The sequence below is a fragment of the Halichoerus grypus genome, chromosome 6 (genome assembly GCF_964656455.1).
Source record: "Halichoerus grypus chromosome 6, mHalGry1.hap1.1, whole genome shotgun sequence".
Classification (NCBI taxonomy): Eukaryota; Metazoa; Chordata; class Mammalia; order Carnivora; family Phocidae; genus Halichoerus; species Halichoerus grypus.
Window position 1 is genome coordinate 111,792,320 of NC_135717.1, and position 25,235 is coordinate 111,817,554.

Below are 25,235 nucleotides of genomic sequence, written 5' to 3' on the forward strand. Positions count from 1 at the left end.
CTCTGCCTTCATGCTCACATGACATTCTCCCCTTGTGTCTATGTATACATGTTCCCACTTTATAAGGACAACTGTCATACTGGAGCACGGTCCCACCCTTTTCCACCAGTATGACTTCATCTTAACTAATTATACTTGTAGCATTTCCATTTCCAAATAAGGTCACTTTCTGAGGTACTGTGGATTAGAACTTCAACATATGAATTTTTGAGAGACACAATTCAATCCATAACACAGATGAACCGTCCTGAGGAAAGGAAATGATTAAGAGAGCTAAAGGTGACCTGCTAAGGATAAATGGATGCAGGATATTATAAAAATGGCCCCCCAGGCAGGGGGCCAGGCAACAGAGAGCCTTGGAACCTTAACCTTAGCAAAGGAGCTTGATGTGTCGGACAACAGGAAGGCACTATGGGCTCTCAAATAGAAGGAATGGTGTTTTGTCAACACTGTCTGGAGAACGGGTCCTCGTGGGTAGGAAGGGATGAGACACTAAAGACAGAATAACTAAGATGAACGTGACATGAAGTAAAAACTATCCGGCAGCAGCAGTCAGAATGAAAGAGATTAAATGAATCCAAGAGAAAGTGGTCTATCAATAAAAGATTATTCCTTTAGGGAGTTCAGATTATACCAAACAATTTCCTATATTTTTGTTAATTTGAAGAAATGTCTTACAAACTGATTTCAGGGTTCATTAGTATCAACTACCAATTTCAGTAATTATATGTGATATGCAATTATATGAATGACTCACGCAGAATTATTTTCCTATTCTTGGTGTAACGACAAAGGGTTGGAGAGCAATAATGCCAATTATTTTAAGGGGTTTGGGAATCAGGAAGAAGCTTCCTCAACATAATGCACTATTGGATTGACACAGTATATCCCTGGCAACAATTATGCACTGAAGAGAAAAAGTTAGCAAAAGGATAACTTCTGAAGACACTCTCTGAAATGGAATGCCATGGTGGTCCTAACATAGTAATGAATAGTGGGATGTCAAGAAAGAAGATATAGTCACAACATCAAAAGCTCCTACAATTTTCATTTTAGAGTGAAGACACGTAGCAAAGAACCATTCTGAAAAACATGATGGCCAACCTAATTTTTGACAACTCTTATAGACTATATGTCCTAACAAGAGACCAAATGAAGGGGAAGTACTAAAATTTCACTAAGAATCTATAGGGAATGAGGGACAGTGAATGGATGGAGATGAATATATAATTTTGGAAATAAATACAGTAAACATATAGTTCACAAGAAATATAAAGTAGGCCAATATACTTCCAAATATTCAAATCCTTTATATCTAAAAGGTGAATAAAACATCCAATCATAAAATCTTAATATTAAACCATGTTTATAAATATCTAAAGAATTGCAAAACTCATTCGTGAATGAGAAGTTATCATCTACGTGGCTGAGATACCAGGGTGAGGAGAGACAGAACTTAAAAGGAAAAAAGAAGGTAGGGAAGAAAAATCCTTCCTTAGCCCCACTTCCCTTAAGCTACTGCTCTCTCTTCCTCCTTCCCTTCATAGGCATACATCTGGAAGGAGTTCTGTCCCTTCATCAGATCCATTTTTTCCCATGACGCAATATTCAATGTGCTCCCAACTGGCTTTTGTCATCACCTTTGCACCCAACTTGCCATTGCTGATGTCCTCAGTGTCTTCCATAAAGTTCCATGCAAAGGACATCTTTCAGTCTTCCTCTTTCTTGCTAAGAAGCATTCCCCTTTCTTCTTGAAATTCTCTCTTTCTCTTGATTTCTGTGAGACTGCCTTCTTTTCTTTCCTCCTACATTTCAGCCACAGCTTTGCTGTCTCCATCACATATCTTTTCTATAAAATGCTCAAACCCTAGAGTTTTCAAGCCTCTCTAGGTAATTCCTTCCAGTTCTTCAACTACCATTTATATGCTAAATGATCCCAAATTTTATGTACAACTTAAACTTCTCTGAATTCCACATCCATGTATATTCAACTGACTACTCAACTGTGATGTCCCATAGGTACCCCAACCCAACATGATGATCTTCCCACCCAATCTGTTTCCTAAGTAAGCAGCACCGACATCTGCCTATTGCTCAGGCCAGAAACCTGAGTATCAACCTTGGAAACCTCTCTCCTCATCATCTCCTATCACCAATTAATCAGAAGGACTGGTTTTACCTCACAAATGCTCTCAAATGCATCCACATCTCCATCTCCACTTTCAGCGTACGCTACTACTGTCTCCCGTGTGGTTTCCCACATCCAGTTTTACCTTCCATTCAGCCTGAAGCTGAAGTGATTTATTTAGAACACAAATGTGATCATGGCACTCCTCTGCTTAAAACTTCCATCGCCTACCCCCTTGTTCTTAGCATGAAACCCTTACTTAGACCTTACTGTGCCCTTCAAGGTCCTGCTGCCCTTCATCCATCCATCAGGCACCTCTCTCTGCTCTTCACCTTCTATCCGTTCTTACAAAGTGTTTCTCTCCACTTGGAGGCCTGGAGGCATGGTGAGTCCCCTACTAGGAAATTCCCTTCTTTCCCATCTTTACCTCTATGCCTAGCTGATGTTTACTTAATCTTCAGATTTCCAAAGAAACCTCTATTTTCTTCAAGCACTACCACCCATACAGATCAGCCCCTGTTAACCTATTTCTCTTCAGGGCACTTGCCACATGTGCAATTAAGTGCTCTTTGGTGTAATGACCTGTTTGTTATCTTTCTTGCCTGAGACACAATATCAGTCATGTATATATCTTATTTACTGCTTCACCTCTAGTGTAGCCTTTAACAAAGTAGGCATTTAATAAATGTTTGCCAAATGAATAAATGAACTCCAACATTTACCAGTGCTATTTTAACCCTTATCAAGTAAACTGTGGTAAAAATCAATAGTCGCAATTACAGTCATATCATTAAAACAACCCCACAGATTCAGTAAACAAAATTTGCATCACTTACAAATTATCACTTGCTTATTTTTGTATATGATCACAGGTCTAATTTTTTCAAGGTCCAGAACTCATAAGATCAGCTGACAGATAACATGTACAATTGCATAATTTTTTAACAATGTTGCTTCTAAGAAGTCAAACATCCTTAGAGTTAACAACAACAATAACAGAATGAAAAGGAAAACCAAATTTGATCAGAATACTGGAAAAAAAAAAACCTCAACATGAGTAACAAAAGATATAATACTAGAAGTCCTCATTATGAAAAATACAAGATCTCAATAATAAACCAACCAGTTTTTCCATCATTTTCTTAACTTTTGAAGATTTTATCTTTAAATGACAAGGAAATAACATGAAGAAGAAATTTACAAACCATATTTCAGTATGATCCATTCAGAATGGAAAGCAGCTGCCAATTTGTGCTACATATTTATAAGTGAAAACAGTGATACAAACCTATTTTTAATAGGTTGCATTGAAAAGTTATTTAATCTAAATCTCTGGTCTCTTTTCTTGAATTCTTTCCTGTCTCAATAAATAGCAACACCATCCATGTGTTGCTCCAAACTTCAAAACTTAATCCCCTTGCCCTTGATCTCTCTTCAATTCTCCTCCACAGTAAACTATCTGCAAGTTATTTGCTCTATTTTCAAAAAATACCAAGAATATGCTCCTTCCTCTTTACCTCCCTTATCATTTCCTGGGTCCAGATCACCAACATCTTTGCCTAGACTACTGCAATAGCCCTCCAACTGGTCTTCCTATGTATGCTTCTGTTCTCCCCACCATATTTAACCCCATAATCTACAATTTAGTTAATCTAAGGCACTGCACCCATAGCTATCCTTTTCAATACAAGTGTTATCACTCCCCTAAAATCCTTATGAGCCTCTCTACATCACCTGGTCCTTACTTAATTCTTTAATTGCATCTTAACTGATTCATCTGCTGTATCACTTTATCCTTTCTTTCCGTTTCTAGAACATCCAAGATAGTTCCCACTTAGGGTCTTTCTACTTGCTATTGCTTCTGGTTGGAATGCTCTGTTCCAGATCTTTCTGTGGTGTTTCCTGATCATCAAGTCTCATGTCAACTGTCAACCTTCCCCCCTTAAGCCCCATAGATTTTCCTGACCATCTCATCTAAATTAATCCCCAATCAATCTCTATCACATCATCCTGTTTCATTTTCTTCCTATTATATATTACTACCTGAAACTGCCTTCTCTATTTCTATGGTTACCCACTCTCTAAAAAATTAGACCTGTGATCATATACAAAAATAAGCAACTGATAATTTGTATTCTCTGTCTTCCCCTTAGAACGTGAGCTCCTGAGCACAGAAACCTATTCACCATTCACTATCCAGTACCCAGAAAAGTGCTTGGTACACAATAGGTGCTTACTAAATATTTATCACATGAGTGAATATACTTAACAACAACGAAAGAAGCAGCTCCGAATATAAATAATGACCATAAATATAGATTCAAAAAGAGGTATCGCATGAATTTATATCATGTAGGTTTCATATTACACACTTAGACGATATCAGTGGAGCTTATTTCATGTTAGAGATCTCAACTATCATAATGAAAAATACATTACTAAGTAAGTTTAAACCCATTTGTTATATAAAGCCTTTCAAAATGAGGAATTTTAAATAAATCTGCATTATAAATGGGGAAGGGAAGGCATGTCTTTCCTTCAGCAAAAAATATAATGGTCTCTTTAGGACTGAATCAGAAGCATTTGATGAAATACTTTGGAAAAAAGGGTCAACTTTTAAAAATAAATGCTGACTTTTACGGCAGAGAAAAATCTACTGAAAGCTAAGAGTAACAATAGAAATTGGTTTCCCAAGGGCCAATAAATCATCATGTAGCTAAACAGAGGCTGACAAATTTATAACTTGGAGGTTTTCTCTCTCCAAGGACCAATGGCACATTCTCGACACTTAAGAAAGGTAAGTCTAGAACCCTCCAGATGTCCAAACACCACTGTGTCAGTGTTCTTACTTGCAAGACCCACTAGCTAGTCACATAATTAATGAGAATCATTCAAATCTGTGCCTCTGGGAAATAATAAATTACTAGATCTCATGGACTTCCAGGGTCTTCATGAACAGTATTTGTGAATGTCAAGGGCCCCCTCACAGTATTTGGACTGTTTCCATGAGAGGATAAACTACCTTGGATATTAGTTAAGATTCTAAAAAATAACTAGAAACCATTTACTCCACTGGAGCTATTTACTAAATACCACAGAGCATGAATGCAACCACTGAGATTACTTACAGCAGCAAACAAAAATAGCGGTGGGTACTTTGTCTTCTTGTTAATTGATTGCTTTTGTTAGACAACATTGTCTGGAAAAATCTGACTACAATTCTAACTGCAAGCCACAGTAATCATGTCAATATGTGAACTATCTGAATATCTAATTATGAAAAAAAGAAGGCAATTTCACAGTGGAAGTATTATTTTAATTCAAGAAACCAGCAATATTAACTCATTAGTCTGACATATAGCAGATAGCTAAAAAACTTTAATTTGAAAGATAATTATGTTTAGCTGATTAATATGCTTCAAATTAAATTCACTGCTTTTAATGGGCCCATCAACTTGACAACCTGGGAAATTAATATATTTTGCATGCAGTAATCCTAAGAAATTTATACAGCTGAGCTACATATCATTACAAGGATTACCTTCACAGTAGGCATTGTCCTCTCGAAGAGCCCTAAAACCATCTCGACAGCTACAAACAGCCCTGTCATTCAGATTTCTGCAGACAGAATTCTCCATGCAGTTATGTCTTTCAGAACAAAAGTCATAACCTACAAGAAAAAAGAAACTTATTAAGGTAAATGAAACTATGATTGATTTAATTTTGCCAACTAAATACTCTTTGATTTAGAAGGTATTTTTCCCTAAATTATTTTTTAATTTTTTATTGTTATGTTAATCACCATACATTACATCATTAGTTTTTGATCCAATGCTAGAGAACCACATGCTATGTGTACTAAAAGTGGTTCTTCATGTTTAACTCAGTTGTTTCCTACTTCAAGTTAATTCTGTCTTCTTTGTTTCTGACTTTATGTTTTCTAGTCCCTGATATTTGAATTATAGTCCTCCAAATATCTGAAACAAAGATTCTTGGAGTCCAAAATGGAGATTTACCATATAAAAGATAACCCAGTGAGAAGGTAATATGAGAACTAGAGGTTGAACATTATCAATACCTATGGATAGTACAGACCAGGCCAGATGAAATATGGACATTGCATATTTAAGAAATAAAAGAGCCTGACATCCTTAAAAAAAACTATAAATGTGCTAAAAAATGAAAATTACATCACTATAATCTAATTGTCTCTGGAAATCTGCACAGCATTGGATGTCCACTCAAAAGAAGGAAAAAAATTATGAATTACACAGATTTCAGATTCCAGAATCTTTATGAGAGGATGGAAAAATGGAACATTTTATGAACAGTGGTGCCAGTCATGTGTAATTCCTCAGGATCTCTTCTTCCTGTGTGAATCCCTTGTTCAAAGATCACCTAAAATGCTGAAATGAAAAGCTTAAACACTGGAATCCATATTGAATGGAAATTGCATGATTATATATCATTCAAACAATTTTCAAATTGCCTGATGCATAAGTTATCTGTCTAGTTTTACATCATCTAATGAATTATAATTTCAGTCCATGTGTAAAAGAAAAGAGGACTAGAGAAATGTATTTCATGTCGCTCAGAATAAACTCATCTGCCTATAGCCAAGGAAAGACTTTCACTTGAGCAAATCATGAAGATGGAAGTTCTAAATTGGCCCATCTTACTTGTAAGCAAATTCCTGGAGAACGCTGTGATTTAGTGGAAGGGCAGACTGAACTATACCGCGACTAGCAGGCATGTTCTTACAGCATGATGGTTGGTGTCCATTCTGATTGGCTGGTGCCCATAATGACTCTTTTGAATATCACCCCAGAGCTAAAGCATATGTCCCATGAAGTGCAACTACCATGGATAGTAAAAAGTGGTGTGGACAACTTAATAAGCCTTAAGAAGGATGATGTTCTCAAAATTCCGTGATGGCCTTAAATAGGGCAAGAAAAAATAAAATGAATTATGACATCTACAGAAATAAAATAAAACAGAACAGAGGTGTATATGAAGGACAGAACAATATATAGTCAATAACAGCATTTAAGTCACTTGATGACTATGTTTTCTTAATACGATTCTTCACAATCTACTTTCTCACGTGGAAGGCCAAACAAGTAAAAGGTTCATTCTTAAGAAGAGGAAAAGTTAAAAATATTTTCTCCTAGAGTCCTTTCCTTCCTTTCTTCTTCAAGTAGCTAAATTGAGACCATATTTCTTAAAATGGATCCTATTGTCTTTTTACAATGCCTGAGAAGAAATCATTTCAGCGAAAAAGTCATCTTCATTTTCTACCCAATAGCTCAGCACCTCACCAACCTATATGAAAAGTCTCCAAAAAAAAATTTCACATTTATTCGAAAACTGAACAAAGTTACTATAAAAACTGGCCCACTCCTTTAAGATATACACAGAATCAAGAGATCACGTTCTAACATACCGCTAAATCTCTGTATAATTGCACCTGCAATGTTTCAAACAACTCCTAGAGAGCTGTGACTAAGGCCAGGTACTGTCCTGAGGCATTTTTATTTTTCTTTCCTAAGTTTTTATTTTTCAAAACTTTCAATTTGTCACTTTGCTGCATTTTCTCTTTTCTCATTTTTCAGACTTCGCCCAATCTATGCTATCACTGTCAATGGTATACAGTCCACTTTTATTATGGTCCCTTTCCAGTTCTGCCTAAGTAATGCTCAGACCTCTTATCTCAGGATCGAATATCACACACACATTCACCATACAGCGCTAATTGCTGTGAGAATTTTCCCGCTATAAGATAACGATGTGATCCCACTTTGACTGTTTTAGGTTCAGCGAGGGAGTGTTTTACTTTTTATCAGATGGATTTTTTTTTTAAATTGACCCAGAGACTTGAAAGCTAAAAATTTTGTCAATCAAATTCTAATTTACTCTAAACAATGTCAGATAGCTATTTTGATTTATTTTCTCAACAAATAAGTTAACTCTATTCGTTGTTTTACTGCTTAGATACAAAATGCCAGTGTCAAAAGACTATTGACAGGTAGAAAATTCCAACTCAATTAAAGTGGGTTGTTTCCAATCTATAGGTAATAACTTCAAAAACTCAGAGTATGAATTGGATAGCCCTATTACCTTCATACCTGCATCTCTAATCAGAGGTGCTTGGCTTTTGAAGTTGAAAGACCTGGATTCACATTCAATCTCTATTACTTACTGGCCGTGTAAATTACTAGTTGTGTAAGTTAATTAACCTTTCTAAACCTTAAGGTTTACTCACCTGTAAGAGTAAGATAATATCTAGCTCACCAAAATGTAAAGTTCTAATGAGATCATCTATGTAAAAGCATAATTGTATAGTATTTGTTAATAATTAAAGCAATTAGAGTATTACCAATAAGCCTAAACCAAATATGCTGAGGCATCTATCACAGAAGAAAATTCAAGTATTTATTATAGACAGATGGATCTAATCTAATCTAATACAATCTAGCCTTTGTTTCCCACTTTGGATTTTAACTGCAAGGATACCAAGTTTTCTATTCCTTTTATAAGTTTTGCAAATTTACATGAAGTTGTGTGTCTTGTTAAGTATAGCTCTTTCCATAAAATATTAATATGCATATCTCTACAAGTAGGTAAGTAGAAAAGGTGGATACAACAGATTATGAGTAAGAACAATATACATAAAGGTTATACATAATCATCAGGAGAAAAGGGGCACCTGGGTGGCTCAGTCGGTTAAGCGGCCAACTCTTGATTTTGGCTCAGGTCATGATCTCAGGGTCATGAGATCAAGCCCCACATGGGACTTCGCACTCAGCATGGGGTCTGCTCCCTCTTCCTCTGCTCCTCCCCCCACTCATGCTCTCTCCTTTCTCTCTGTCTCTCTCCTCGCATAAATAAATAAAGTCTTTAAAAAAAATCAGGAGAAAGAGAATAAATAACTTTGAGGTGAATATTTGTTGGTTTTTGTCCACAAGCATCTATTCTTCCTTTTTCTGGGGGAAAAAAAAAACAACCTAGTCATACTTTGGATGAACCAGTCACCCCTACTGTTAGCCCATGTGCTTATAGGAAGATAGACTCTACTGCCCCACTGGATAATCAATGCATCCCACTAGCCTAGACACAATAATTTTTTCAGGTCTGGGTTTCTGATCCAGTTTGGGCCAATGAAGATGATTAAAATTCAATTATGGGACTTTTGTTTAACTCCTGAGGACACTGAACATTTTTTCTTCATCTACTTGAGTATCATAATGATGCGAGCATAAGAATGTCAGAGGTCTAGCTGAAAACACATAGAGTCTGAAAATAAAGCCACTTCTGAGGAGGCAAACTGAGATCCATTGAGGCAAAGGGGCAGGATTTGACAGCTGTATAAAGCTGCTTATGGGAGCCTTATGTTCCATTTTTTGCTTACATCAGTTGGATTGGTTGTTTTATTACTTGCACCTAAAAGAATACTAACTTATTTAGGTATTATTTGCAGGATGATGGATAATCCTGATTTTTCCCAAATGGTTCATGTGCATGGATGTATATTTTTTTAAAAAGTACTAATTGCAATGGAATTCTTTTAATGTGTATTAAAAAATAGATGAATCTAACAAATAATGCCATTATTTTGTGGCTAGCATTATTTGGAACAAAACTAAATTTTTAAAAAATGAGCGACTAACAGTGATATAAAAATTAAATAATGTTATTAGTGATACATAAATAACAAAAATCATGAAGGTATATTTGAATAAGGTGGGAAACTATGGATTATCCATAAGTTGAGAGAAGACTATACCCACTGAACCTTCTACATATAGATGTCACTACTACTTATAATTATAGGCCTGGATGAAGTAAGTGCTAAATTAAAGTGGGGCATCCAGTGAATAGGACTTACTGGTATTATAAACAGAGAAAGGAGTTGCCGAGGGATGAGGAGAAGGGAAGGGCTACAAATATGAAAACTCTATCACATCCTTTCTGTATCTTTCTAAGTCAGAGTCCTCACTGTATCACTGAGTGTCTGTCATGTTGTAATTTGTTACAAGCTTCCTTGAAGGGGTTCTCAAACATGAACAAAGTGAAAAGAACATTCCTGCTACACAGCTTCTGGGCTACTATGACACAGGATGGGCAGCTGCAGAGTACCTAGAAAACAGTCTTGGTAGGATTAGATTTGGAGCCAAGAGATTTGGGGCCTTATTTCGGTGCACAGCTTTGCTTCTAGCACTGGCCAAGGCCTCCGGTGGAAAGGTCAACACTTTCTTCTCATGCTCTGTCCTCAGGGAATATTTAATAACTGTTTTTGAAGAACTTACTTTTTCAGATGTGAACACAGCATCCTTAGCACTAGGCAGACAGGCCTGGAAACTAGAGGCCAATTATATTACAAATGCATTTGTCACAACATATGTGTAGGTGTTAACTCAAAATTTAAGCCTCTAGAACTTGACTCTTTTTAGTTTAAGCACCAGAGAATGCCAGGAAACTCATTTGTTTATTCTATATACTTGAAATCAGAAATAAAGCAATCTTTATTATAAATGGTGCTAATTATTTCAAGATGAACCAACTTGTTCAATTTCAGTTCCAGTACTATCTAAGCTAGTAGTTTTCAATCCTGGCTGTGTAAAAAAATTTATCAGAGAGTTTTTTATTTGTTCATTTTGTTTTTTAATGGTGATACCACAGCTCCATCTCCTAGCAATTAGATCAGAATCTCAGGGGGAGGGGGTGTAGGTCACAGTATATTTCAGCACTGTATTCTGAGTGTGCTGTGTAAACACATTAATTCTTAAAACTACAAACAATTTAAATATAATACAATTTTTGTAGCTAGTTTTTCCATTTCTTAACTTACTTTTTAAAAATATATCAAGGCTCTTTTAAAAATAAATGGATGTAATCAAGGCTTCTCTTGATATCTGAAAGGCCCTCTCTCAGCTATTTAAATCTTGTCCTAGCCAACCTTGTCTCCTTTCTGTGCTGTTCACCTTGCTAATCTCTAAGGAGCTCCTGAACCCTTCCAGGCCATTAAAGATGGCCACAAATTTTCAACACTTCTACCATGGTGGGGTCTATTCCTCCCATTCCTCTTGAATCTGGGCTTGCTTATAACTCTTTTGACCAGAGGAATCTTGGAAAAGTGAGGCTGTGTCAGTTCCAGACCTGGTCTTTAAGAGCCCCAAACCACCATTTAAGAAGTGTGATCACCATCTTCATGGGACAGGTCACAGGGAGAAGTCTTGAGATTCTGTGCAGAGGGAGAGAGTTTCAGATATACTCCGTCTTCCTGTCACCCCCACTGAGATGCCTAGCATATAGTGAGGCCATCTTGTACCTTCTCGCCCAGTCCAGCTGAGTGACTCCACTTACCACCATGTGGAGCAGAAGAATCACCTAAATTCCAGACATACAATATTGCAATATATAACGAAATTGCTGTTTTAAAACAGAGTGTAAAGCCTAAACCCAGCAGGAGAAGAGAAATAATAAAGATCAGAGCAGAAATCAATGAAATAGAAACCAAAAGAATAATAGAACAGATCAATGAAACTAGGAGCTGGTTCTTTGAAAGAATTAATAAGATTGATAAACCCCTGGCCAGACTTATCAAAAAGAAAAGAGAAAGGACCCAAACAAATAAAATCACGAATGAAAGAGGAGAGATCACAGCCAACACCAAAGAAATACAAACAATTATAAGAACATATCATGAGCAACTATATGCCAGCAAATTAGATAATCTGGAAGAAATCGAGGCATTCCTAGAGATGTATCAACTACCAAAACTGAACCAGGAAGAAATAGAAAACCTGAACAGACCCATAACCAAAAATCTCCCAACAAAGAAAAGCCTGGGGCCAGATGGCTTCCCAGGGGAATTCTACCAAACATTTAAAGAAGAATTAATACCTATTCTTCTGAAACTGTTCCAAAAAATAGAAATGGAAGGAAAACTTCCAAACTCGTTCTATGAGGCCACCATTACCTTGATCCCAAAACCAGACAAGGACCCCATCAAAAAGGAGAATTACAGACCAATATCCCTGATGAACAGGGATGCAAAAATTCTCACCAAAATACTAGCCAGTAGGATCCAACAGTACATTAAAAGGATTATTCACCACGACCAAGTGGGATTTATTCCTGGGCTGCAAGTTTGGTTCAACATCCACAAATCAATCAATGTGATACAATACATTAATAAAAGAAAGAACAGGAACCATATGATCCTCTCAATAGATGCAGAAAAAGCATTTGACAAAGTACAGCATCCTTTCTTGATCAAAACTCTTCAGAGTTAGGGATAGAGGGTACATACCTCAATATCATAAAAGCCATCGATGAAAAACCCACAGCAAATATCATGCTCAATGGGGAAAAACTGAGAGCTTTCCCCCTAAGGTCAGGAACATGGCAGGGATGTCCACTATCACCACTGCTATTCAAGATAGTACTAGAAGTCCTAGCCACAGCAATCAGACAACAAAAAGAAATAAAAGGCATCTGAATTGGCAAAGAAGAAGTCAAACTCTCACTCTTTGCAGATGATATGATACTTTATGTGGAAAACCCAAAAGACTCCACCCCAAAACTGCTAGAACTCATACAGGAATTCAGTAAAGTGGCAGGATATAAAATCAATGCACAGAAATCAGTGGCATTCCTATACACCAACAACAAGATAGAAGAAAGAGAAATTAAGAAGTTGATCCCATTTATAATTGCACCCAAAACCGTAAGATACCTAGGAATAAATCTAACCAAAGAGGCAAAGAATCTGTACTCAGAAAACTATAAAATACTCATGAAAGAAATTGAGGAAGACACAAAGAAATGGAAAAACGTTCCATGCTCATGGATTGGAAGAACAATTATTATGAAGATGTCAATGCTACCTAGAGCAATCTACACATTTAATGCAATCCCTATCAAAATACTTTCCACTTTTTTCAAAGAAATGGAACAAATAATCCTAAAATTTGTATGGAACCAGAAAAGACCCCTAATAGCCAGAGGAATGTTGAAAAAGAAAAGAAAAGCTGGTGGCATCACAATTCCGACTTCAAGCTCTATTACAAAGCTGTAATCATCAAGACAGTATGGTACCGGCACAAAAACAGACACATAGATCAATGGAACAGAATAGAGAGCCCAGAAATGGACCCTCAACTCTATGGTCAACTAATCTTCGACAAAGCAGGAAAGAATGTCCAATGGAAAAAAGACAGTCTCTTCAAAAAATGGTGTTGGGAAATTGGACAGCCACATGCAGAAGAATAAAACTGGACCATTTTCTTACACCACACACAAAAATAGACTCCAAATGGTTGAAAGACCTAAATGTGAGACAGGAGTCCATCAACATCCTAAAGGAGAACACAGGCAGCAACCTCTTCAACCTCAGCCACAGCAACTTCTTCCTAGAAACATCGCCAAAGGCAAGGGAAGCTAGGGCAAAAATGAACTACTGGGACTTCATCAAGATAAAAAGCAAAAGAAACAGTCAACAAAACCAAAAGACAACCGACAGAATGGGAGAAGATATTTGCAAATGACATATCAGATAAAGGGCTAGTATCCAAAATCTATAAAGAACTTATCAAACTCAACACCCAAAGAACAAATGATCCAATCAAAAAATGGGCAGAAGACATGAACAGACATTTTTCCAAAGAAGACATCCAAATGGCCAACAGACACATGAAAAAGTGCTCAACATCGCTCGGCATCAGGGAAATCCAAGTCAAAACCTCAATGAGATACCACCTCACACCAGTCAGAATGGCTAAAATTAACAAGTCAGGAAACGACAGATGTTGGCGGGGATGCGGAGAAAGGGGAACCCTCCTACACTGTTGGTGGGAATGCAAGCTGGTGCAGCCACTCTGGAAAACAGTATGGAGGTTCCTCAAAAGTTGAAAAGAGAGCTACCATACAACCCAGCAATTGCACTATTGGGTATTTACCCCAAAGATACAAATGTAGGGATCCGAAGGGGTACGTGCACCCCGATGTTTATAGCAGCAATATCCACAATAGCCAAACTATGGAAAGAGCCAAGATGTCCACCGACACATGAATGGATAAAGAAGATGTGGTATATATATACAATGTAATATTACGCAGCCATCAAAAGGAATGAAATCCTGCCATTTGCAACAACGTGGATGGAACTGGAGGGTGTTATGCTGAGCGAAATAAGTCAATCAGAGAAAGACATGTATCATATGATCTCACTGATATGAAGAATTCTTAATCTCAGGAAACAAACTGAGGATTGCTGGAGTGGTGGGGGGTGGGAGGGATGGGGTGGCTGGATGATAGACATTGAGGAGGGTATGTGCTATGCTGAGCACTGTGAATTGTGTAAGACTGTTGAATCACAGACCTGTACCTCTGAAACAAATAATACATTACATGTTAAAAAAAAAAAAAAGAAGAAGATAGTAGGAAGGGAAAAATGAAGGAGGGGGAATCAGAGGGGGAGACGAACCATGAGAGACTATGGACTCTGAGAAACAAACTGAGGGTTCTAGAGGGGTGGAGGGTGGGGGGATGGGTTAGCCTGGTGATGGGTATTAAAGAGGGCAATGGAGCACTGGGTGTTATACGCAAACAATGAATCATGGAACACTACATCAAAAACTAATGATGTAATGTAGGGTGATTAGCATAACATAATTAAAAAAAGGTAAAAAAAGGATATATATATACCTAATAAAATATTGAGGTGTAAAAGCAAAAAAAAAAAAGAAGAAGAAGAAGAAGATAGTAGGAAGGGAAAAATGAAGGGGGGGAAATGGGAGGGGGAGACGAACCATGAGAGACTGTGGACTCTGAGAAACAAACTGAGGGTTCTAGAGGGGAGGGGGGTGGGGGGATGGGTTAGCCTGGTGATGGGTATTAGGGAGGGCACGTTCTGCATGGAGCACTGGGTGTTATGCACAAACAATGAATCATGGAACACTACATCAAAAACTAATGATGTAATGTATGGTGATTAACATAACATAATAAAATAAATAAATAAACACACTTTCCAATTAAATAAATAAATAAATAAATAAAATAAACCACTGAGTGTTGGGACAGTTTGTCACACAACAATAGCTAACAGCTCAAAGTGTGGGCTCACTGACCAGTAGCATCAGAATCACCAGGGAGCTTCTCAGACATGCAGGGTTTTTGGGTGGACCCCAGACCTACTGACTTAGGATCTACATTTTACTAAGATCCCTAGGTTATCTGTATGCACATTTAAACTTGAGAAGCACTGGTTTAGCCAACCTTTGGTGGCCAAAGGAACTGTAGTTAAGCTGCAGACTGAGTGCAGTTCTCAAATCAAGTAAGTGGGATGAGCATTTCTGATTCGTATCCAATCGCACACACGCTCTGTCCAAGGCACTGCCTCAGGCACTGTGAAGACGAAAACCAAGACGGCCTTGCTGTCTGTCTATTTGATATAATCCTTTTCAGTAGTATTCCTTAGTTCCTTTCCTTTGAAAGCTCCTTGAAGGGTAGACCAAGTCTTAAACCACTTTGAAATTCCAAAGTACCTTTCACAGAACTGGGATTTTAAAACTCTTAATTGAATGGATGGAAGAAAGGGCTAAAAAGAACAAAACAAAACTGCACCACCCTGTGAAAAATGGGAGGGGGGATCTTATGTCTACTTTTAATAGACATAGTGTAAAGGAAATAGAATGCTATATGTTTTATAAGGTTTCTTTTTCTTACTTTTTTTTTTCCATTTAAGCTTTCCTTTGCATCCCCATAAAAGCCATTATTCAAACAAGTACTAGCAGCTCATTTAGGGCAGTTTGTTATATAGTACCAACTACGTCAGTTATGAGCATCTACTACATCTCAGGTGCCACAGGAGGTGTTAAAGATATAGAGATGAATATAAAGACCTAGCCCTGCTCCCCAGGTGCGAAGTCCAATGAAGGAGACCGAGTCACAAACAATAATTTCAATAGAATACAGACTTAGGATGAATTGACTTACAATTTTTCGCCTTTACAATGAACAAAAGCGATAGGCATTCCGTAGAAAACTGTACTTCGAATTTTGATCTATTCCTGGGCTACTGATACACAGTACAAACCTCTCTACCAAGGCTGGGGCAGTGAACCCAGAGCTCCCAGAGGGTAAACAATTGATACACTTAACAACCACTCTATACCCTACAGCCACTTTGTTTTTCACTTTCATTACAGCATTCAATAAATTACACGAGATATTCAACAACTTCTTATAAAATAGGTTTGGTGTTAGATGACTTTGCCCAATTGTAAGCTAACATACAGGGTACCTCAGAGACACTGCTGGTTCAGTTCCAGGCCACCACAATAGAGCAAAAATTGCAATAAAAAAGTCAAATAAATTTTTGGTTTCCCAATGCATATAAAAGTTACGTTTATGCTATATTGTAGTCTATTAATTGCACAATAGAATTATGTCTAAAAAATGTACATACCTTAATTTAGAAATGCCTTGCTAAAAAGTGCTAGCCATCATCTGAACTTTCAGTGAGTTGTAATCACTGATCACAGATCACCATAAGAATTATAATAAAAGTGAAAAAATTTGGAATATTGTGAGATTTACCAAAATGTGACACACAGACACGAAGAGAGCAAATGCTGTTGGAAAAATGGAGCCCATGGACTTGCTTGACACCAGGTTGCCATGAACCTTCAGTTTGTAAAAACACAGTATCTACAGAGCACAATAAAGTGTAGCATAATAAAGTGAGGTATGCCTACAAGTCTTCTGAGGACACTGATGGCAGACTAGGCTAAGCTATGGTGTTCGATAGGTTAGATGTATTAAATGCATTTTTGACTTAATGATATTTTCAACTTACGGGGTTACAGAGACATAACCCCATCATAAATTGAGGAAGACATGTACAGAAAGGCACATATAGTCTTGTGGCGGGTAAGGATCTTAAAGAGTTCCACATAATTACTCCTTTTGCTTAATGTTTCAATCTATAATAAAATACGAAGTTTTAGAACCAATAGTGATGGGAAACTCACTGCCTCCTGAGGCAGCCTGCTGCATTTGTGAAGAGCTCAAACTTTACTGTTTTCTTATATTTAACTAAAACTCTAAGTCCCTTCTACTTATTGGTCCTAGGCCTATCATCACAGAGGCAACACAGAATGAGCGATGCATGTCTGATGGCCTCACTCTTCTCAGGAGGACAGAAGCCTATGGGTGAAGGAGAGTGGAATTGAGAGGAGAGGGATCTGAAGTACTCGAAATGAAAATTATACAAAGTCAATTCCAAAACAAACAAAAGGAAAGGGAAATCAAACCAGAAAAAAAAAAAGGAAAAAGAGAAAGAGAAAGAAAGAAAAAAGAAAACCAATAATATAACTCAGCACTGCTGTGTCAATTTCTTTGGCAAAGTCATGCTGACTCAGAACGAGTACACAGAAAGAAGTTTAAAGACCCAGAGCTTGACACACAGAGCAAAAATGTATGGAAACATCTTGATATTAACTCAATAACTATAATAAATATTCTGTGACTACCTACTATCTACCCAATTAGGTAAGAATTTAAGAAAATACTGTTATTCTTTGGAAATAACTTGCTTATAAAACTTTCTATTTCCTGTCAGTTAAACTAGACTCCAACAATGACACGCACATAAATCTTACTTTATGAAAAAGTCTTACCTTTACAAACTTTGCAACAGCTATGAGACAAGGTAATCTGCTGAGATTCTGGACAATCCAAAGCCGGACAGCCAGAACTTTCAACCAGCTTCATGGTTTGGTCCTATGAGACAACAGAAAATAAACCCTTCAAACCTCTGAATTTGGACATACTAAGAAGTTCCTCGATCTTCTGAGCATCTGAGAAGGCTCTTTACCCACAAGAGAAAAATTTTCATCCTGAGAACCTCTGCATAGGTCACAGGCTCACTCACAAAATGACATTAAGTCATAACTGGAAAGCCTTTAAAATGGACCAGCAGCTCTGGGAATAGGAGCATAACACATTGCATCCATATAAATAATTTGCCAAACAACTAGGGAATCCTAAAAAATTCCTTTAGTTTCATAACACATTTGCACATCCAGATGACAACCGTGGCACAAACACAGCTTGAATTAGATCAATGGCCCACATTGAAAAAAAACAATAAATAAAAACTGAGCCTTGTAAACATTCTCATTTCAAACTTTTCTAGACTATTATGAAGAGATTCTGACAGGTGATTAAGGTAAGGAATATTGGGGATCTCTCCCCAAACCATAAAGGAAATGAAGGCAGGATTTGGTTGGCTTCTATACTGTCAACCTCCTATCTCTTAAGAACAGGGGTCATTAACTAAAGCAGCATATAAGCAATAAAATGTTGGAACTTGTAGGCTTCCATTTTAACACTGCTCAAAAGCTTAAATTTTTAGATGTCATTTCTATTAAGTACTACTCTTATGGAAGAAGTACTCATTTCAACATTTCCATCTTCCTGGAGTATCTGTAGAAAAGAGATCATGATTTGAAAATGATCTTACCAAGAATGTGGTAGGACCATACGATCCTGTAATTCTACTTCTGGGTTTTTTTCTCAAAAAAAAAAAAACCCCAAAACACTAATTCAAAAAGACATATGCACCCTGATGCTTACTGCAGCATTATTTACAATAGCCAAGATGTGGAAGCAAACTAAGTGTCCATTGATAGATGAATGGATAAAGAGGATGTGAGACAAACAGATAAGGAATATTACTTAGCCATGAAAAAGAAATGAAATGTCGTCATTTATGACAACATGGATGGACCTAGGAAGTATAATGCTAAGTGAAATGTCAGACAGAAAAAGACAAATACATATAATTTCACTTACATGTGCAATCTAAAAAACGAAACAAAAACAGAAATAGACTCATAAATACAGAAAACAAACTGGTGGTTGCCAGAAGGGAGGGGCGGTAGGGGATGGGTAAAATAGGTAAAGGAGATTAAGAGGTACAAATTTCCAGTTATAAAACAAATAAATCACAAGGGTGAAAAATACAGCATAGGGACTACAGTCAATAATATTGTAATAACATTGTATGATTACAGATGATAACTACATTCGTCGTGGTGAGCATTTCATAATGTATATAATTGTTGCATCACTACGTTGTACACCTGAAACTAGTAGAATAGTGTATGTCAGCTACACTTAAAAAAAAAATGAGTGGTAGGAGACATGGATCTAGTGGAGTCAAATGCTAGTCTTCCTTTGGTTTGACAATACTATCCATTCTGGTAATCTTATTTCAGAACCACAGTGTTTTCCAGTGTTACTATTAAAGTTACAGACCCCCAGAACACACTTTCAAGGCCACAAAAGTGAAAATAAAGAAAAAATGAAGGACTAGTGTCGACAGCCCAGGAAATAAAAGCTTGGGAGAGCTGTGAATTATGTAAAGGTATAAATACAGAAACTAAGGGGCCTGAAGGGAAGGGAAACAATGGAAGTTCTTAATGTCAAGAATTTAGTCTGGGGTGCCTGGGTGGTGCAGTCGGTTGAGTGTCCCACTCTTAATTTCAGCTCAGGTCATGATCTCAGGGTCGGGAGATCGAGCCCCCCCAGTGGGGCTCCACGCTCACCACGGACTCTGCTTAAGATTCTCTCTCCCTCTCCAGCTGCCCTTCCCCCACTCATGCATGCTCTCTCTCTTTCTCTAAAATAAATAAATAAATCTTTAAAAAAAAAAAGAATTTAGTTAAGAACTCCAAAAACAGATGATAATCTGGTACAGCTGGGCTGTACGATCAATAGTCACTAGCTACATGGAGCTCTTGAATACGATAAACATAAAATAAACACAAGATTTTGGAGGATTAGTGTGACAATAGAATGTGTAATATTTCTTTAAGAATTTTATGTTGATTATGTGTTAAAATGATAATATTTTGCACATATGGGTTTAAATATAGAAAAATTAGCACAATAAAAATTATTATTTGTGGCTTACATATTTCTATTGGACAGCAGAGCATTGGAGAGGAAATGATGCCTTTTGTTTGAGTAAATAAGAGGTAACATTTGTTCATTCACTCAATATTTACTTTCAGAGTATAGGCACATTCAGAGTTGTCTATATACAGACTTCTCACTAACCCATTCTAAAATGAAATCATTTCATAGCTATCTTACAACCAGACAGGCAACTATTCCAATAAATTTCTAAGCCATAATTGTCAGTATTATGAGACACACTGGTCAGATGAAAAGAATACACACAGACACACACACACACGCATTGAGAAATTCCAAATGCCCTCAAGATATTTAAATTTAGAGCTGATATTTCAAAGTTAGAAACCAGCTGACAAAAGTTTTCCACCTTCCTTGAAGTAACTTTCTTCTGCTTCCTTTTTCTTAATTTGGAGTTACTAGCCCTCACTCTAGGTCTTTCAACCCTTACATTTATAGTGGGACCTACTTCACTCAAAACAGTGTTGGTGTAGGGTACTTATAGGGGACAGTCCATCTTAATATACAGGTCTGGGAATTCATTTTAATGTTCCTATACCTCAGATCTCTTGTCTTTAAGATGGTGACCTGCACTATAGGAAAGCTGACTTAAAGCCAAGAGAAGCAGCTCGAATACTTTATAATGGGCATGAAGAAATCAGACCTCTCATATTCTAGAAACCAAATCTGTCACAGGCTTGCCTCTCTTACGTTTCCTCCTTGCTTATCCCAAAGGACTTCCAACCTCAGATGCATGAAGTGTAGAGCCAGCTTCTTTCAACTTATTGTGGCAAAATTCTTAGGATTTTCCTTTCCCTGACACTGAATAATCATATAAATGCTCACAATTTATTGGTGGTGCCAGCAGCATTTTCTTTTTCTATGTAATCTATGCATACTAAATCATCCCCAAAATCCATTTAAAGAGAAGGCATTTAAAGAGAAAAATTAGGGATCAAATGTAAAGGAAATTCTAAAGCATCAACTTTATATGCAGAGTTTCCCTCAGATAGAATATGGCTTGCAATATCACATTATGGTCAAGAAATATATTATAGTTTATAAAAGGCAAAGATGAAAATTTTATGAAACATACTTTTTCAATTAGTAGATCAAGCAGCAGAGATAAAAACACTCACATCTGCTTCTGAAGCATACTTGAGGAGACCTTGGCAGTAAATTTATAAAGAATTCCCCCTTCAAATCATTTAAAATATTCTTACTAAAGGGATTAATAACAATATCCATCTCATCTCCATCCAACAGCTAATTTTTATTAGGTAATTTTTATGATTTTCCACTGAACTGAATGATATTTGTCACATGGTCAAAAACCATACGTGACAACAGGCTGAGTCCAACTTTATCTACATTTTCTTCACAGGAGTTAGTTTGAATTTGGAAAAATAAGACAACTTCATAAAACTTTAATTGGATAAAACAGTATTTTTGTTTATTGGGGAAATTATAGCCATTAATTTACATATTAAAAAAAATGGGAATTTCTGTTTGAATTATACTTAATATCTTAAATTTTTTCTTTGCCTTAAATGTTTGAAAGGTATTACAAGTGTGACATTTTATTTTTTATTTTTTATTTTTTTTAAAGATTTTTTTATTTATTTATTTGAGAGAGAGAGAGAATGAGAGAGAGCACATGAGAGGGGTTAGGGTCAGAGAGAGAAGCAGACTCCCTGCCGAGCAGGGAGCCCGATGCGGGACTCGATCCAGGGACTCCAGGATCATGACCTGAGCCGAAGGCAGTCGCTTAACCAACTGAGCCACCCAGGCGCCCCACAAGTGTGACATTTTAAAGAAATATTTACCGTTTACATAATAAAGAATTTTGAAAGACCCATGAAGAGCTTCCTTACCTTGCACTCGTAGAGAACACATACTCCAGAAGAGGAATAAACCGTATTTCTCTCTCCTTCAAAGTAGGTCCGTCCTTGAAATTGACATATTGCTTTGGAATAAAAAATACATACATATTTATTTTTAATTTTTCTTTAGGAAAAATAGTTGGGAAGTGTTTAGATTATATTTCACATGGTCTTAAGCCTTTTCAAAGTGTCTGAATTACCATAAACCTAAATTCAATATAACTTAAGGCCCATGTAGCATCCAGTTATTGTTATGCCCATTAAGGTCAGAGAGTAAAATAAGGTACAAAAAGGATAAGGGCAATGACAAGTCAGAAGTAGACTCTAAAAAAAGGGTGCCAATGAGCAGACTCTCAGATGACTTGTCTACTAGATGATGTCGCCCTTAGGGCATATTAAGCAGGTGTCTGGAGCAGCTACGAATCAGGGCAACACAAATATGAAAAAAAAAGTGCATTTTTTTATATGCCATTTCAGAATTTTAAAAACAAAATTTAAAAGAAGCTTTTTTAACTTCAGTACATACACGAAAATTTTATGTTTTATGAGTTAGCACTATTTAGTTTGTAAATACATGTGGATTAGGGCACCCTACTTAGGATATTGAAAAATCTTAATCTGGGCCTGCTTTGTTTCCATCACCAATTAAATAAAATTTTAAAATAGAACTTCAGATTCAATAGGAAAACATTTTTAATTAGTGAAAATACATAGAAATCATCAAATAATTTTTGAGATTTTCAAAATAGTTTCAATTCACATAAACATTTTGCCAGCAGAAATTGCTTGTTTTGAAGGGAACGGTTCACACTCCCCGAGCTGACTCATCACCTAACCAGAGACAGCTACCCCCAGCTAATGAAACTTAACTTTCAGAATCCTCCTCCGGTTTAGTCACCTTTTTAAGACTCTGAACTAACTTTTGTTTTTGCAACTTTGTATTGTTTTTTGTTTTTTTGGGTTTTTTTGAAAAGGCACTCAATATTGTGGATGCTTTGGAGCTCCATAGCATCTAGAAAAAGACCAGTGGAAATGATTATCTGGTAAGAAAAGACTCAAGCAGTTTGTTAGCCTTGTTTACTAAATCCAATTTTTAATTTTAACCATACAGACTTTACAAAATGGATGTGTACATTTTCTTCTAATTCCTTTGTGTGAATTTGAAGAAAATGTTTCCCTCTTCAGAATTCACATATTTCTGTAACTTTCAAAAGTATCAAGTTATCTTAGCACTTTGCTTTAATAAATACTATTTTTGTATCATTACTGAAAAAAGTGCCAGGTTGCCTCTAATAATTGGTAACAAAGATATTAGATAAATTTTTATCAATATTAAGCATATACATGGTTGTACAAATATTCATATTTAAAATGTAAACCAACTTATATCTTCACTGAAAAATTAACCGATTATTTAAAAGCTGCACATTTAAATAATGGAAAGCATGCATGTTGTTAAAATGCCATCCTTCAACTGATCTCTTTACTCAGCTTTTATTAATAAATTTCACTACTTAATATATATCACTGGTGAATTGATTTCAAATTTTTGGAGTTTGCTAAAAGAATACAACTTACTTGCATAAATTATATTACTTAAAAACTGGGTAAAGTTTGTGTACTTACAAATATTCAAAATGAAACTGCAGATGTGTCAGTTGCATACTATCTGTCATATTACAAATTAAAATAGCATGTGCATTTACTTAAAGAACCTGACTGATTATAAAATATATCTGTCCAACATGTAATTTTTACATACCCCTCACTTACGAGATCCAGTAACTCAAAATACCAAGTTATGACACATTGTGTGTTCAATGATACTTAATAAGTACCACATTTTACAGGATAATGAGAATAAATAAAACCTTCTTAACTTCTCTTCAGCCCTTGCCATTCAAAGGTATCTAAGCCTATTTTATTATATGACTTCATAACTTCAGCCTATTCAAGCCCAAGGGTATATTGAAAAAAACTGATATTTCAAGTCTTAGAACAGAAGGGAAAGGAAACTAAAAAACACAAGGGTAAGTTCTCCTTATACAAAGTCTTAAGATAATTTAATATTCAGGCAGAGCAGATGGAGCTTCTGTTATAAACTCTTAATTCAAAAGACTCAAATAGGCAACTTGTGGGACAATAGGGCACCAAATGGAGCTTGGCAGAGGGAGAAAGCGCAAAAAACGAATGAGATCACAATTGCTTCATTTCCTTTCAAGCAATGAGCACAAACGGGGTGAACTTGGCTTAGGGAGAACCCAACGTGAGTGATTTTTGCCTTGTTTCTTTATTGATCAGTTGCTGTGATTTCCGTAATTCTGAGGTTTATCCCCAATACCTAGTAAGGCCACTAGGGTATACCTACCCCAGGCTCTTTAGTGGAAAAATGTTAAGAAAGCTAGAAAATTGGGGCACCTGGGTGGCTCAGTTGGTTAAGCATCTGCCTTTGGCTCAGGTCATGATCCTGGAGTCCTGGGATCGAGCCCCACATTGGGCTCCCTGTTCAGCAGAGAGCTTGCTTCTTCTCCCTCTGCCCCTCACCCTGCTCGTGCTCGCTCTCTCTCTCAAATAAATAAATAAAATCTTTAAAAAAAAAAAAGAAAGAAACTTAGAAAATCTATAATCATTGCTAAAAATACTACAAGGAATCCTGAAAATACCATTAGGAAGTCTCTGGAACTTAGGATTTGTTGAAAGAATAAAAGTCTTATTAATTTATTAATACATTGAACAGGTACGTACTCTGAGCTCCTCTTATATGCCAGGTAGTCTGCTAGGTAACTAAAATCCAGAGATGAATGAGACACATGATGCATGCCCTCGCCATGTAGTGAGGCAGACAGACTCATCCACAACTGACTACGATAAAAGCCAAAATGAAATGACCTCACTGATATGAGGAATTCTTAATCTCAGGAAACAAACTGAGGGTTGCTGGAGTGGGGGGTGGGGTGGGAGGGATGGGGTGACTGGGTGATGGACACTGGGGAGGGTATGTGTTCTGGTAAGCGCTGTGAATTGTGCAGGACTGTTGAATCTCAGATCTGTACCTCTGAAACAAATAATGCAATATATGTTAAGAAAGAAAAAAGAAGAAGAATGTAGCAGGAGGGGAAGAATGAAGGGGGGGAAATCGGAGGGGGAGAAGAACCATGAGAGACGATGGACTCTGAAAAACAAACTGAGGGTTCTAGAGGGGAGGGGGTTGGGAGGATGGGTCAGCCTGGTGATGG

The 25,235-nt window shown here is 36.8% G+C and overlaps 1 protein-coding gene across 4 annotated transcripts in view; it reads right to left on the reverse strand.

Annotated features, from left to right (window-relative positions):
• Positions 1-25,235, reverse strand: part of NELL2 (neural EGFL like 2) — a 324,406-nt gene that overhangs the window by 166,672 nt on the left and 132,499 nt on the right. For all 4 annotated transcript variants that reach the window (XM_036067593.2, XM_036067591.2, XM_036067594.2 and 1 more), the window contains 3 exons: positions 21,991-22,082; positions 17,815-17,917; positions 5,670-5,798 (listed from right to left, as the gene is read on the reverse strand). In XM_036067593.2, coding sequence (XP_035923486.1) covers positions 5,670-5,798; positions 17,815-17,917; positions 21,991-22,082 — 324 coding nt within the window. The remainder of the gene's footprint in view (positions 1-5,669; positions 5,799-17,814; positions 17,918-21,990; positions 22,083-25,235) is intronic.